The sequence below is a fragment of the Odocoileus virginianus genome, chromosome 10 (assembly GCF_023699985.2).
Source record: "Odocoileus virginianus isolate 20LAN1187 ecotype Illinois chromosome 10, Ovbor_1.2, whole genome shotgun sequence".
In the NCBI taxonomy this organism is placed as follows: Eukaryota; Metazoa; Chordata; class Mammalia; order Artiodactyla; family Cervidae; genus Odocoileus; species Odocoileus virginianus.
Genome location: NC_069683.1, coordinates 32,687,409 through 32,703,428, shown reverse-complemented (window position 1 = coordinate 32,703,428; position 16,020 = coordinate 32,687,409). Strand labels below are relative to the sequence as shown.

The window sequence follows — 16,020 nt, the reverse complement described above, 5'->3', positions numbered from 1 at the left end:
CCACTTGCCTGAGAGAGGTACTGGTTATACACAAAGCTCCTGAAATAAGGAAAGGGGCTTTCTTTTTGAGGAAATTCATTGTCTTCAATCTGGGATTGGGCAGGGTGGGGATATGAAGGTCAAGGTTACCCAACATTCTGAGCATCTTATCATTGATTTATAATGCTTTGTATAGCATTTTCTACTTTTTTTTCCCCCATAGATTTTTATATGTATTTTTCTATTTTATCTCTTTGTTTATCCTAGCAATACTATGAGGAAGCCACTTTCTTATTCCCCTTTGAAAGATGTGGAAACTGAGACACAGAGAGATTAAGTGACCGCCTAAAAGTTAAACAGCCAACTATTGGCAAGGTTAGGCCCAGAGCACAGTTCCTGCCTCAGCCCTGGGTTCAATGACTAGGTTAAATTGCTTCTCTCTGTGCACTGCAGTGGGAGAAGTAGGACTCCATGTGGCCTCTCACTGCTGGATTTTCCTATCTTTATACTCTCTGAAGTAGCCTGAGGCCTTGCTGGGGAGAAGTCTTAGGACCCATCCTCATTGGGTCTTGGCTGTCTTTATCTGGTAACGGCACTTAGCTCCCAGCCTACTCCTCGGTCTGTACTGGCTGGCAAGTGCCAGGGGAAGTCAGAAGTCTGTCTGAGTCCTCAGATGAGAGGAAACTGTGGCGGCGGGCACAGCTCCGTGTGTTCCACAGAGACCTACTCCTGCTTGGAGCTGCTTCGTGTCACTGCGAGGAGGACTTTTGTTCAGCTGAGCAGCTGTGCACACGTACCTAGGAGATGGTACTAAATGAGCTGACAGTGAAAACAGCTTGCTGCTGCAAATGAGATGTGAAAGTTCTAGAATGGGTTTTCTAGTGACTTGAGCTCTGCAGTCTCTGGAGCATTTTACCCCACCACCTTCCGTGCCGCCAGCAGAATGTTTTTGTATGAACTTGGACATTTGTTTGTCAGCTGCTGTTGCCTAAGCTTTCTAATCTTGGTTCAGCCACTTTGAAAAAAGATGATGAAGAAAGACAACTTTACAACAGAACCCCTTTAAATACCAAGTGAAACTGGAAGACATTCCGATGGCTTCGTTTCGTACTTCTGAACTAGTCCACTGTGGAAAAATACACACACTCCTTTTGTCAGCCCTCATGGAATCAAGGCTGTAGGCATTACAGAGAGCTCTAGCTGAACCCCAGTTCACCTGCAAGAGGGACCTCTCTTCTGCTCATAGTGGGGCCCCAGATCTTCAGAGGACTTTGAGGCCAGGAAGTTACTGCTTATGGCTTCAACGGAGTCTGGGATATATTGTCAGCAAATGATGCAGAAGTATTTGACATTCCTGTGGTCCAGATTATTAAGAGTGATGCAGAAGAGTGGAGGATCATGAACCTGATGAATAGCATTTATGCCTTTATCAAAGCATTTTGATGCTTGGGCTCTTGATTTGATTCTTAAAACTCAGTGAGATTTACATTCACCTATAGAGGAGGAAATTCAAGCCCAGAGATGGAAAATAATTTGCTTAAATGCATATTCTGAACCTTGACATAAGTGAGGAAAAACTAGGCACCCTGCCTTCACAGTCTCCAAATACATGGCTATGGACCAGATCATGGGTTTTCATCCATGTCTTTTCCAAAAGCAACTGTCTTTTCCTTGAAGCCTGGCACTGACAGCTTTTGCTCAGAATGCTTCCAGGGCCTGATAAGGCTTTCCTATGGCCCAGTCTGTGACCCGGTTAGCAGTGCAGAACTGTACAGAGATGTGCACACTGTCCTACATAGGAATCGAGCCAAACACTCCCCAGGTCTGGCTTCCTGAATTTTATACTCTTAAGGAAGCCTATCTCCTTCCTTCTAGCCTGATTTCATTCACAGACCAAACCTAAGATCTTTGTCTAGGTCTCCTGGTCCATGAGAAAATAGGTCTTGCTCCTAGACCTTTAAATTTGTTTAACAAACCCAGCCCAAGAAAAATACCTCTGGCCCAGTTCTTCCACGTCTCCAAAATTTGGATTTTAAAGGTTCCACTCATTCTAGCCTTCACTTCAGATTCACTGGACTCTGCTTTTTCCTTCTGCCTCAGACCCTGATCCTCTTTGTTTTGTTTTGTTTTGTTTTGTTTTCCCCATCTTCTTGGATCATCAGGGGGCTGGATACTCTTCAGTTCTCTTCTTTTCACCAGCCATGGTTGTTTTCCCATTTAACTACCATTGGTTAGCAGATATCAACATAGTTACATCTGTAGCAACAACCTTACTTCATAAAAGAATTTTTCATTGAGCTGGTGGGACATTTACTATCAGGAAGAGCAACTTTCCTATTAAAAATCAACTTGTGAAACCACTGGCAGCAAAAGTTAGTTCCCCACTCAGCTATCTGATTCAGTTGTGTCAAGATCTACTGCTGTTAAACCAGTCTACTTAATCTGAAGCTGTTGAAACACTCAAATATCCAAAGATTTAGTTCACAAATCTATTTACATGCATCCTTGTCTCCTTATCTATTTCCTTCAACTAAGGCGAAGGCCTTCAGTATGTTTCCAAAAGACAACTCACAAGTCATTGGTCTCTTCTCCTACTGTACCTATACATGGTGGTCAGTCTTTGACAAGTTTAACTCCTAGAATCAAAACCTGAAACCAGAAGTAAGCAGGCAAAGCTTCAGAACAGCAACAAGAATAGTTGCCACAAACCTCACATATTATATTCTGTATGAGACTACAAGCCCAATTTAGTCAACTTGATCTAGCAAGCTTAGTTATATGGTTTTCTTTGGAAATTTTTAGTTTTTAAAATATTATATTTAGTTTTTTCTATATTATAGCAGTAAGCAGAGTAGAAGCAGGGAGTCGGGACTTCTATAATGGCAGCTAAAAACAGGAGAGAAGACAAGAAACTTCACCTGGAAAAGTGCCATGATGTGATGTCGTTCACGGAAAGGACTAGCTAAATCCTACTACGTTCTTAGAAGTTCCCTAAAGCACCGATGAACTACAGAATACCCCAGCAATAGAGGTTCATCAGAATTATTTTACGTTACTAAGAAATGGCCTATTCGGCCTCAGGTACTCTGTTTAGTAAGACAGAGTAGTGTGCAAAGCATTTTAGAAGTACTATCCTTCAAAATAATATTTTAAAGTCAATTGCATTTTGTTATTGAAAGAGGTATGTTTCAGATATCTGGCAAATTGATTTCTGTGAAACACCACTCTATCTGTGCTGCTTTATCCCCAGCAATATTATCTTGCTGTACGAACTTGAAATTTATATTAAACTCAGGGTATGTGCATCAGGTGTCTGTTTATTGACTTCTCAATCACATCACACTAGAGCACTAGCTTTCTACCTAATGGCACAAAATCAAGACCAGCCAGCAGGTTTCTAAGGCTAGGCCCAGTCTTGGATTCTTTTATGAGCTTGGAAAATTTGGGTACTCACTCTGTGTCTCAATTTCCCTTCCTGTTAAAAAGAAAGAACAATGTCTTCTCTGAATTTTGACAGCATCTTGTGGCAATCATTAGAATGGCAATGCAGGCACTCCAGGTCTTCAGAGAAAGAAATTGAATTCAGCCAAAAAAGAAATTGAACTCCAGAAAAAAGATCTAGGTGGTGAGAAAGGGGAGAGGAAAGGCAGCAGGTAACAGAGCACAGATGAACAGGTCAGATGGGTAAAGGACTACAAAGGTGACCAGGAGAAGAGGTTGAAATTTCATACAATTTAGACAGGTCACAGGTCAGGCAGGTTGCAAACAGAGATAAAAAGATTAAGAGAAAAGGAGAGCAAAGGGATAGGGACATATAATTTGAGAGGAGACCAAATTAGGGGCAAGTGAGGAGATACTAGGTCGTGGAGGTAAGAGAGAGCGCCCTTCATATGTCAGAAATGACCTGAGCTGATGCTCAGAGGTTTTTTGTTTTTGCATTTTTTGCTTTTCTCCTTGAACTAGAAAATAGCTTATTTTTACTTGCAAACCTCAAAATACATATGCTCACTGATGAAGTCTGAGGTTTTATATGCAAAGATGAATTCAAGGTGTCAGTTAATCTGGGAGGTGTCAGTGATTGCCCTGCACAGACATTCCAGCTGGCCATACACTTTTATCTTCTCTCATTTGACCTCTGAACAATCCCAGGTGCTAGAGAGGGCAGATAGCACCTTCTCCACTGACATATAAGCTTCTCCTGTGTGTGAGACACCAAATGTTGGACAACTTGGCCATACTCATAAGCCCTTCTCCAGTTATAGCACGTTCCTGAGAAGACCTTTCCTTCCTTACAGCCCCAGTGACTCAGCCTGCTTTCCTGGCCCTGAAAGTTGGCCCTCCCCTTGCCCCTACTCACCTTGTAGCAGGGTAGGATAGAGGATCTCAACTCCCCTCTTTCTTTCTGTACATGACATAAGGACTTTTTGTGTTAATATTTTGTATTCATTCCAGAGAGCCAAATGAGGTATCAAAAATAAGTAACATACAGGATAGTTTTCAGAAATGCCACTGTATTTGCATAGCCTATAGAACAGGATTGAGGCCAACTTTCATAACGCACTTTCTCTGAGTCTCTTCTTAGAATTTCCCCATATACATTCCCCAGGTCCTTGTTACTGTTACCAGAGCTTCATACCACTCCTGATAGCCTTGGCCTTTTTGAGATTGGTTATAGAAATGAACAGGAAAGAGATCAGTCTAGTGTTCAGTATCAGGACAAGTTACTAACCTCATGGTGTCTGCTAGGTGTTGTGGGAGCAAGTCCAGCAGGCCCAGCTCAAAATAAACTGCAACAGAGTTTCCACAATTCCTCCATGGCTCAAGCTGCATGCCCTCTCTCCTTTATCATGTTAACTCACATTTCATGGTATGTAATAAGGAGAATTGATAGCCTACAAATGTGACCTCTACTCCTAATCTGGAAGGTTTTGTCTTTGGGAATTTAATCTCATGTATATCTTGTGACGTAAAGCCCCTGACCATCTGGTACCTGGAATGGTTCCAGATGAGTTTTGGTGCTCTTGAGGCTTGGCACCAAGGATTTCACTAAGAGTTATCTGTGTCATTGGTAGATGAGATGATTGCATTGAATATACATGTCAAATAGGGAGACGGTCAAAGTATCCAGCTCAAAGGATTAGACAATCGTGTATAAAAGGAAATACAATGATTGTTGGATATTCTTATCCAAAGATAAGAAAATACAGAATATCAGAGAGTTGTATGAGTGCATAACTAGGGCAACAAGGGGTCAAGGGATGCAGGCCCGGGTATGTTTGAGATAGCCCTTGGCCTCTGGCCTCAGTCCCTTAAGCTGGGCTCTATACCTAGTTTATCCCATTTTGTTTGAGCATTCCCCCCATCCCTCTTCCTCCTCACCTTTCTGATCTTGGGACTTAGACTATATAGCAAATTGAAGCGTTTTTATTGAAGACCATTGAACTATGAAGAAACATGTTAAAAGTAAACTTTTCTGTAGAGAAACAAAGGGTATTTAGCTCATCTGCTTTTAAAACTGAAAATTAAGAATAGGAATTATAAGCTTTACTAAAGCAGTTAAATAAGTAATAAGGGAAAAGGGTTAGGGGAGAAGAAAAGAGAAAAGAAAATCAAGAGAGACAAAGGGCAGGTGATGGAAAGACAAAGAGATGGAAGAACAGAATGTGGGAGAGATCAGGGAAGAGGGTGAGCAGAGAGACGGGCAGAGGCAGACAAGGCTAGAAAGAAGAGTGTGGCTTTGGTGCCAGAGAGCTGGATTCTAAAGCCGTAAAAATCCTATGACAAATGTCATACTGGTGAATAGTGAAAGGATCCCCTTGAGATTAGGAATGTAAGATGGCTACTGTCACTACTTCTATTCAGCTTCATACTGGAGGTCTGAACTAGTGGAGTAAGGCAAGAGAAACAAATGTAAGTGAAGGGAGAAAATAAAACTCACTAGTCACAGGCAACATGATTTGTATGCACAGAAGATCTCAATGTGACTTTAGTAAGATCTCTGGGTACAAGTTCAATATATAAACAGCAATTGTATTTCTATATATGAATACAAATAGAAATTGAGATTTATAAAATTATGTTTTCAATTACATAAAAAACCTCAGATGCCTCTCTGAGCTTCATTTTTCTCAATTATAAAATTAAGGCCACAACAATAATAACATTAACAGTATAGCAACAGCAGCAGCTAGAGTTTGTTGAGTACCCACTGCCAGACATTTCTCTAAATGTTTACATGGATTATTTCTTTTAAACTTCACAACCCTTTAATGTTTGCTGTGAGAATTAAATGAGGAAATATATGTAAAACACTTAGCAAGTTTCATTGTATATAATAAATTCTCAATAAATTTTAGCTACATAAAAATGGGCATTGTTTTAGAGAAACTTAGACTTAGTTGTTAGAACTAAGCTTCTATTCATTGGGCATGCAATTTGTAGAATAAACAGTCATGCATTATTGTTTTAAAAAAAATTGTGACTAGCTCATTAATTCATTTGTTCATCCAGGCACTGTTCCTGGGTCTAGGAAAACACTGGACAAGCAAAACAGACAAAATCCATACTCTAATGGGGTGGGGCTTCCCAGGTGGTGCAGTTGGTAAAGAATCCACCTGCCTGCCAATGCAGGAGACACAAGAGTTGAGCGTTCCATCCCTGGGTCAGGAAGATTCCCTGGAGGAGGAAATGACAACCCACTCCAGTATTCTTGCCTGGAAAATTCCATGGTCAGAGGAGCCTGGAGGGCTACAGTGCATGGGATCACAGAGTCAGACATAACTGAGTGACTGCACACACGCATAGTCTAATGGAGTTTACAGTTTGGTGGGGGACATATGTATTAAACAGTATTATAGATTGTGCTATGAGACTGAAGTACAGGAGTTATGAGAATGTAAAAGAGGGGAGTGAAGATTCACAGGTGAACTGAATTCAGAAAGTAAGTGGAACAGGGGCAGGGCTAGGAGAATGTTCCAGAGGAAGCAATCTGTCTGAAGTGGGTAAGGGAGAGGATGTCATGATTCTGGACCTAAAAAATTGTCTGAGCGACTGGAGCTCAAAGAATAGGAGAGGGCCACTATATGAACTCTGGCTGCAGAGATGGACAGAGAACAGAGCATCAAGGCCTTGGGAACTTTATTAGGGATTTTCACAGTGGGGAGCAGTATGGTTTTATGCAGAGCACTGATGTGGTCAGATTTGTGCTGTCAAAGTATTTCTCCACTACAGAGGCTACTATTGTAGTCTGGGAAAATATGAAGTGTAACCCGGGCTCAGGCCCCAGCAGCAGAGAGGAAGAGTGGGAATAGTTGAGAGGTGTTCAAGTGGTGGAGTTGATGAGGTTTGGTGTTAGCTTGGGTGAGGGAGGTGGGGTGCCCACTGATGCCTCCCTCCTAGGATGTGACTCAAAGAACTGGGTGACTAGGGTGACATTCACTGAGGTGAGGACAGTCTTTGTTGAATAGCTTTACTAACATAATATGGAAACTTGAGAGGGTATTTGAAGTATTTCTTTTCCTATGGAAATTTGTCTTACTCAGGGAAAAGAATGATAGGTTTAAGATACTGACTTGGAAGCTTTGAGATATTTACTCCTTGTTTCCTCTTTGATTTTCAAAAGGTGTCAAATGGTTGTTTTTTGTCTTAAAAAAGGCTTGGATATCAAACAGAAATTACTGAAGGTTGCATTTAGAACTAATCTTCCTACCACTTGCCCTCCGTCTGTTTCTCCAACCTGAAAAACTGCACTGGGTTCTGTGTAGTAATCTATATGTCTTTCTTCTGCCTATTCACCAAGTGGTTAGAACTGAGCAAAGAATTATGGGGGTTGGAATGTTATCGCCGCACCCATTAATTGTCCAAGTTGTCCATATTAAGATTTAGCTGCTCTGATGTTCTCTGCCCCTGGTTTAGAACGGCTTTGGCAGGTGTAGTAGGGCTAGAAAAGACCTTCACATCTCTTGGTCAGACTCTTCAGTCTAATGCTGATGGTGCTGGAGTTGATCTGAACAAGCCTGTGAGAAGACTCTGGGGTTGACGTTCCCCAGGACTGACTGGGGCTCCCCAAGCCTTGGCATTATCTCAGAGAATGTCTGTGGTAGATCAGGGTTTGAGCCTTCTGAACTTCCTCCCATTCTTATGTAGCAGAAAGTATCCTGTAGGACTCCCAGAAGGGAGGGAAGGCCACTAGTGGCTTAGTCAGGGGGACATGTGATGTGGAAAGATATTCCTGCAGTTTGACTCTTTGCTAAGGTACTAGATGGGGGTGAGGGATGTGGCTGATAATGTGTGTGTGTAAGTTTGTACCACCCTCAGGTCAAGTGGTAGGCTGTCTCTCTCCCTCTCTCTGTCAGTCTGTCTCTCTCTCTCTCTCTCTCTCTCTCTCACACACACACACACACACACACACACACACATGCATGCATACCAGTGTCCTCAGCTGTGCCCACCTCTCTGGGTCATAGCCCAGCAACCTCCATGGTGTAGGGAAATTGGAACAGGACTTCATGGTCTGTCTGAGTTCCCTGCAGCTACTAGACTCTGAGGCAGAGTGAAATCTGAGCATCGGATTCTTACGGGCTTCCTCCCTCCTTTCCTTCCCACCATTCCTAGCTAACAGCCGGACTCTCCCCTGTCTTTGCTCCTGTAGCATTCCACTTCTCTGAGCATCATGGGCTTTTCCAACACACTGGAGATGGAGCTGTCATCTACCAGGCTGGCGAGGACCCTTGAGCCACAGATGCAGAGCAAGAGTAGCCTGACAGCTGCCCCACCCCAAGTGATGCCCCAAGGGGTACCAAGCCTGCTGAGTGGCCCCCCACCAACCATGTCCAGCCTAGGGAGTGGTCAAAACCAGGCTGTGACCAGCCTGACAGCCAGTCACCTGCCGGCCATGCCCAGCCTTGTGCGTGGCCCACCCCAGTCCATGCCCAGCCTAATGAGTGATCCCTCCCCGACCATCACAAGCCTGGCAAGTGATCACTCTCAGGCTGGACCCAACCTGATGTCTGGCCCCACCCACACTGTGCCAAGCCTGGCAACCTGTCCTCTGCAAAGTGTGCTTCCAGCTTCTGATGTGCAGCTGGAGACTGGGTCTGGCTGCAATCCTGGTTCTGGCCGAACTGCAGGGGGCCTGTGCCCTGGGGATGGAGCTGACCCCTCCCTGGGGAATGCCTTGTGTAAGGTAGGTCTTGGGGAAATGCCATTTCACTTCCTCTGCTTAACTCTGGGCAAAAGAGTGGCCCGTGAGGCCTCATTCTGGCCTTAGCTTAACAGCTCTGTGACCAGCGACAGGGGAAATGTCTGATTTCTTTGATTCTTGTTGGCCTTTCACTTTTGAAAGATGGAAAGTGAGGATTCTACCCGCTTCACTGACTCTCTGGGACAAGGCCCTACAGCCTCTGCTCTGGATGCTTCCAAGGACTTGTCTATCCCCTCAGACCTGGAGGAGCCAATTAACCTCTCTGTGAAAAAACCCGCACTGGTGCCAGAGGTCAGCACATCTGTGGCCCTGCAGCAGTACCAGAGCCCAAAAGGTGAGACTTGGCAGCCTGCACTTCGTGCTGCCCACATGCTTGAGCAGGTGGGCCCAGCACTGCAGGTGAAGCAGAGGTCAGCAGGGCAGAGACTGAGGGAACAGCGTCTTTCTCTCAACAGAAAGTAACCTCACTTCTCTGTCCAGAATTGACCTTTTGATGCCTGTTCTGTTTCCCTCACTGTGGCCAGGAATTAACCTCCTTGTAAAATTCCCCAGGCAGAAGTTTGGGGATCTGGGTTATCGGTAGGGGGAAGCAGGAAGAGAAGGGCTGGGCTTGGCAAAACTTCTTAGGGACAAGAGCGCGTCTGACTCTGGGTTAGCTGACCTGCTCTGTCTCTTTATATTTGAATGTGTGCAAAATACCTAACATTTCTGACTTAGTTTTTCCCCCTGTAAATGGAGTTAATCATAGCTACTTCATAGGCTTCTGGGAAAAATACCTACAGTGAAATCATTTGCTGACTTATTCTGTAGAACAAGAATTTGCCTTGCACCTGGCCTTGATGTGGATTTTTGCCTCACAGTAAAGGGAATTTGGACTGGTTGGACTTGACTCTGATTCTCTTTTCAGCTCCCCACACCCATTCTCAAATGGGGCTAGGCCAAGGCACCTTTCTTCCAGGGAAGGTGAGGGCTGGTTGGGAAGTTAGATAGCAACTACCTAGTGAACGCTAAGGGCCTTCTTAGTTCAGTGTAAGATGCATGTGTAGTTTGTATCAGTCTGTTACCTATGTATTTAATAGATGAAGAAATTTTTCCCCTTGTCCCCTCACATTGGCTCTTCCTCGGTGCACAATAATGCAACCCTGAATTTTAAGCAATTAAATATTTCAAATCCTGTTTGTCAGTAGATGCATTGGCCAGTGCTCGGTGCTGAGCGGGCCCCCAGTACATGCTAGTGTCCTCCTCTCTCCCCACTGCCCCTCCCATCTGCACAGACTGCACCTCTAGGGGAGGGCTCCCGGGAGCCTCTCGCCCCCGGAAGGTGAGCTGGGTTCTCAGGCTCTGCTGAAATCCCAGCACTTGGCTGATAAGGAAGGGGCTGCACAGAATGATTCCCGAGAGCAGGTGACACCAGTATATACATGGGGAATGAGTGACTTCTGAAGGTGAGATGCTGGCTCCTCAGCACCTAACCCAACACTCACTCCTGGGTAGCCTCTAAGTGTTACCTGTGTTATCTTTGAAAAAGAAAGTAGCCTTCTTCCCCCCTCAGGAAGGGAGCCGAGTAGTATTGTCACCATGATGAGTGATTACAGTGTGAGTAAAGAGGGTATGACAGGCATGTGACTGCAGTATGAATAGTGGATAAGAGTAGAAGGTGTGGGTGACAGCGTGTGTTATCATAAATGTATGTATGAATTTGTCTTTTGTCTTAGAGTATGAGAATTTTGAACAAGGAGCCCTTGGGCTGAACACAGAAGGGAACCAGAGTATCAGGTAACAGACCCTTGGCCCAATATCCCTCTCCCACCATCCAACTTCATGTCCTGGGAGACTGGCACAGGAAGTGAGCATCCTTGATGACTTAATCTGGAGCTTGCCTGCCTCTGTCTTCAGCCCTCAGACCCTGGAGTGGGTGTGAGGTTGTGGGTCTGGGATGGTTGTGGGTCTGGGATGGTTGTGGGAGGATGTCCTGGGTCCAGTGCTGTGAAGCAGGCACTCTGGATGCAGTTCCCCTCTACAGGGATCCCCCTTTGATCAGAGGGCTCCCAGGGGCTGATGGGACCTGACTAGGCAGAGCTGGTGGCGGGCTGGAACAGGGGCCTGTGGAGGGTTGGACTGAGGAGTTCTTGAGCAGCAGTTCAATTGTGAGATCATGGATGAGCTTGACTTAGCAGTCAGGCCAGAGGAATGTGGTCTCTCCGAGACCCAGGGATGTGGTTCTTGCCCTAGACCGTTCAGTAATGAGCCCAAGATTCCCTACGTGCGCCTGGAGCGGCTCAAGATCTGTGCTGCCTCCTCGGGCGAGATGCCGGTGTTCAAGCTGAAACCGCAGAAGAATGATCAGGATGGGAGCTTCCTGCTGATCATAGAATGCGGTTCTGAGTCCTCCAGCATGTCCATTAAGGTACCGCTTTTCTCTGCTTTCTCCTTGAAACTTGGCCCAGTCCAGGAGCCTCTCTTTCCTCTGCTCCTGGCAGAATCCTGGCTCCAGCCTTGTTCCGAGTCTCTGAGAGGGGCTGCTGCTCGGCCACACCTTGTCCCCTGCTGCCTGGGGTCTGTGAGGGGCACACTAGGACTGAGCAGTCCTGGTGTTCCTGGGGCTGGCTGGTTTGGGGTCCTGAAATAAGTTGGTGCCCAGGCACCAACTTGTCATCTTTCCTCTCCCTCCCTCAATAACGTGGTGCCTCGCTCTGACCACTCAGACTCACTTCTTCCCCAAGGTCAGCCAGGACCACCTGCCTGATACCATCCAGGCCCCAAATCTGGGGGGAAGAAAGGTCACTGTCACATCCCTGGCTGGGCAGCAGCCCCCAGAGGTGGAGAGTGCATCTCCTGAAGAACACAGGCTCATTCCTCGAACCCCTGGAGCCAAGAAGGGGCCCCCAGTACCCATAGAGAATGAGGACTTCTGTGCTGTCTGCCTCAACGGGGGGGAGCTGCTGTGCTGTGACCGCTGCCCCAAAGTGTACCACCTTTCCTGCCACTTGCCAGCTCTGCTCAGCTTCCCAGGGTGAGTCATGCCACCCTGGCCCTGACCTGGATGGCACAGTGGTCTTCCAAGGGAGGTTGTTCCAGGCCAGCCCACAGGGCTCTCTTGGGGGGGGCTCCCTCCCCTCCCTGGCCTGCGTAAACTGCAGGTCTGTGACTCAGTGGCTCTCTCTGCTCCTTCTGCACACAGACAGGCGGCTGCCTCCCTTTCTCCTCTGTTCCCAGCTTCCTCCTCTGTTGCCAGCTTCCTCTTGTGCAGATTTATCCCTTGACGTCTCTCCCAGCCCCTTGCTGACTCCTGTTTTTCTGGATTCACTAATCCTGAGTTAACTGAATTTTTTTTCAAGCCTGTTGCTAGGAAGCCATTCTCTGTAGGGCGGGGCTGGGGACTTGGTTTCTCGTGGAGCCCCCACCCCAGGCCTGTCTGGGGGTAGAGGGGCAGGGAGGGGCTGTGGACATGTGCGGGGGGCCTCACGTGGCCTCCTTGCCTCTGCAGGGGAGACTGGGTATGCACGTTGTGCCGCAGCCTGACCCAGCCCGAGATGGAGTACGATTGCGAGAACGCCCGCTTTAGCCAGCCTGGAGTGCGGGCCCCTCCTGGCCTGAACATATATGACCAGAAGGTAGGGAGGGGTCTCTGGGAACAAGGTTCCCACCTGGGGTGGCCTGCCTGTGCCTATGGGGGCTGAGACTTTTCTGAGGGGATGAGAAGCCTCTCTGGTACCTCTCCTTTGGGCCATGCCTGGACTTCGGCCCATGGGGGTTCGCTATGATTTTCCTTCTGCCAGCTGTTTTCCTCTGGCCTGGGAGGCTGAGCTGTGCCCTGGTATGGGCAGCGGCTCATACCTGTGGGCCAAAGCCATCAGGGTCACTGTGTTTAATTCTCACTGAGGTGGGGCCAGGGCAGACTGACACGGCTGCGCATTCTGGTTTCTGCAGAAGTGTGAGAAGCTGGTACTGTCCTTGTGCTGCAACAGCCTCAGCCTGCCCTTCCATGAACCTGTCAGCCCACTGGTAAGGAAGGACTCGCTGGTTCTGCAGGAGGCCTGGGCCTGGGGTGGATTGCGGTGGGGCCCAGGGTAGGCTTGGAGCGTGCCTGCTGGAAGTAGGAGTAATTTGTGCATGATCTAGGGACCTGGCGGCCTGGCCACCACAGCCGCCCACAGCTGCTGTTGCGTCAGACCTGCTTGACATGTACACTACTCCTTTCCCTTTCTCTTTTCCCTCCACACATTGCTTCCTGCTGCCTTTCTCTTCTTTGTGTTCTTTTACTTCTACTCCAACTCATTCTCTATCTCTTCTTCCTTCTTTTCCTTTACTTTTCTCCTCCACTTCTCTCTTCCTATTTGCTTCCCCTCTTCTCCTCCCCCAAGGCCCGACATTACTACCAGATTATTAAGAGGCCCATGGACCTGTCGATCATCCGGAGGAAGCTGCAAAAGAAGGACCCAGCTCACTACACCACCCCGGAGGAGGTGGTATCAGACGTCCGCCTCATGTTCTGGAACTGTGCTAAGTTCAATTATGTACGTCTTCCCTGTTTTCCCTCTCCTCTATTTCCAGTGACCCCCAGGACTGTCATGGCTGGATAGGGGTGCCTGGTTTGGGCCTGGGCTGCCATGAGGACCTGGGAGCAGACCTCCAGGGGCCTACTGTAGCCACTGTGTGTAAACTCTCTCCCACATTTGGGCCTCAGCATGAACTCAGGAGGAAGATGGGGGTTGTTAGTGACTCGCTATCTGTGGGTGACTGTCAGGGTTACTTCTGCTTAGAGAGCTGACGATACTGAACTGATTATCCTCCGTCCTGAGAAAATGCAGAGTTTGAGCCACCCAGGAGACCCAGCCAGGCTTTGTGCTCTTTGTACAGCTCTTGAGGGGCCTGGAAGGGATGTGCTGGTGGATCAGGGCCAGATCATCACTGCTCTCCTCCCCCTTCAGCCCGACTCTGAGGTTGCAGAGGCAGGCCGCTGCCTGGAAGTGTTCTTTGAGGGCTGGTTGAAGGAGATCTACCCCGAGAAACGGTTTGCTCAGCCACAGCAGGAGGACTCAGACTCTGAGGAGGTGTCTAGTGAGAGCGGGTATTCCACTCCCCAGGGCTTTCCGTGGCCCCACTACATGCAGGAGGGCATCCAGCCCAAGAGGCGGCGGCGACATATGGTAAGAAGCTGCTGCCAGCTGGCAGGCGGGTGGGTGAGTGGGTGATTGGGCAGGTGGAGGGCACCCATGCAGCAGGTACAGGGTAACCTGAAGTGAGGCTTTTCAGCTCAGGTGGCACAAGAGAGCAGGGACAAGGAGCCCTCACTTCCCACCCCTCAGCCTAAGTGGAAGGCAAAGCAGTGTGGGGCTCCTCAACTCCAGTGACCCCTGAGGCTCGGAACTCAGAGAGGTGGATGTACCTGCCTGGGTCACCCCGAAAATTTGCAGCAGGAACAGGTCTCCTGATTCCTGGTTATTCCACACTGTGATGCTCTGGTCTCAATCCTGATCTCCACTTGGGTTGGAACAAAGGGAGAGTCTTCTTAGCCCCTTGGTGTAGAGAATGAAGGAGAGGTGTTGCTTGCAGGAAAGAGATCTCCTCTGACCTTTGGTTTGGTCTCACTCGTGCAGACCTGAAACGTCAGTTCCATGCTGTTTCGTCCCACTAACATGTACTGCCTGCCCACCGTGTGCCAGGGTCCCACCAGCCGCTCCCGTTGCCTGTGACACTTGGCACACAGTGCTTGGTGGCTTCAGTGAGCTTTGAAGTTGCATCCTTGGGGTGGAATAAAACACTTTGGCCCTGGGGAATCCCAGTCTGGACTTTTCACACTAATGAACCCTACATTTGGGCATCCTGATTCTAAATTTTTTTTTTTCTTTCAGGAGAATGAAAGAGCAAAACGAGTGTCATTCCGCCTGGCCAACAGTATCTCCCAAGTGTGAGGGCTGGAAGGAGACCAAGCACTCTGGCAGCTGGTACCCCCTCCTGTCGACCCCTCCTCCCCACCTTTCAGCGCATTCTCCTTGGATCTTGGACGTGAGACGCTTCTTGTCGAGCCTGTACTGCCCTTCTTTGCCTTTTGCATCGTACAGCATTTATTTGGGAGCCATAGTGCATCCACTACAGAGAAGATTTCAGTAATAAACAGCAAAGAGGGGGTGTTCCCTGTGACCAGAACAGTCAGATGTGTAGGGTCCACTTGACAAGACCACGCCTGGTCAGGCTCAGGAGGACCATCCTTCCTTGGTGAATTCTCCCTGCTGATGAAGGCAGACATTTCTCACCTTGCGGTGTGCAGGGCTCAGGAGCAACGTATGTATCTGAATTCCTCCTGGGCCCAGAAGAGGGTAAAAGAAGGGAGAGAGGTTCTGATGTAGCTATCGCAGGCCTGTGATCCTTGGCCTAGCACAGCCAAAGACTGTCACTGTTTGCCTTTGTTTGGCCTGCTCGGACAGAGGCACCTGCCCTGGGTGTGGTAATGAGGTTTCTAGAGGCCACAGTGTCTCAACTGGTGCCTATTCGGGTTCTCACGGTTTTCAGGGTATTTGTTCTTCACGTCCCCTCTCCTGATGCTGATGCAGGTGGCCGCTGTGGAGCTCTGGATAGTGTGGCATTCTTGACGGGGCTGGGGGGCCATGCAGAGACCACTTAGGTCTTCAAGCTCAGATCTTACTTACAGGCTTAAGAAGATTTTAACTTCAGAGTGTGCCCTCTGTGCCACCTCCTTGGATTGAGAGCTCTTCTTTGGTGTCAGAATTGGCTTCTTAGAAGTGATTATTGGTGGTCACCCCTTCATTATGCCCATTCAGAGGTCCAGACCCCGAGTTCTGCTTGGGAGAACTGTGAGGAAGCTGCTGTCTGCTTCA

The 16,020-nt window shown here is 47.8% G+C and overlaps 1 protein-coding gene across 5 annotated transcripts in view; it reads left to right on the top strand.

Annotated features, from left to right (window-relative positions):
* The window catches only part of TRIM66 (tripartite motif containing 66), a 37,552-nt gene extending 22,221 nt beyond the window's left edge, over positions 1-15,331 (top strand). For all 5 annotated transcript variants that reach the window (XM_070473357.1, XM_070473356.1, XM_070473359.1 and 2 more), the window contains 10 exons: positions 8,630-9,163; positions 9,323-9,515; positions 10,897-10,957; positions 11,414-11,588; positions 11,905-12,194; positions 12,669-12,795; positions 13,112-13,186; positions 13,546-13,698; positions 14,113-14,331; positions 15,037-15,331. In XM_070473357.1, coding sequence (XP_070329458.1) covers positions 8,630-9,163; positions 9,323-9,515; positions 10,897-10,957; positions 11,414-11,588; positions 11,905-12,194; positions 12,669-12,795; positions 13,112-13,186; positions 13,546-13,698; positions 14,113-14,331; positions 15,037-15,096 — 1,887 coding nt within the window. In that variant the 3' untranslated portion in view covers positions 15,097-15,331. The remainder of the gene's footprint in view (positions 1-8,629; positions 9,164-9,322; positions 9,516-10,896; positions 10,958-11,413; positions 11,589-11,904; positions 12,195-12,668; positions 12,796-13,111; positions 13,187-13,545; positions 13,699-14,112; positions 14,332-15,036) is intronic.
* Positions 15,332-16,020: the final 689 nt, after the last annotated feature.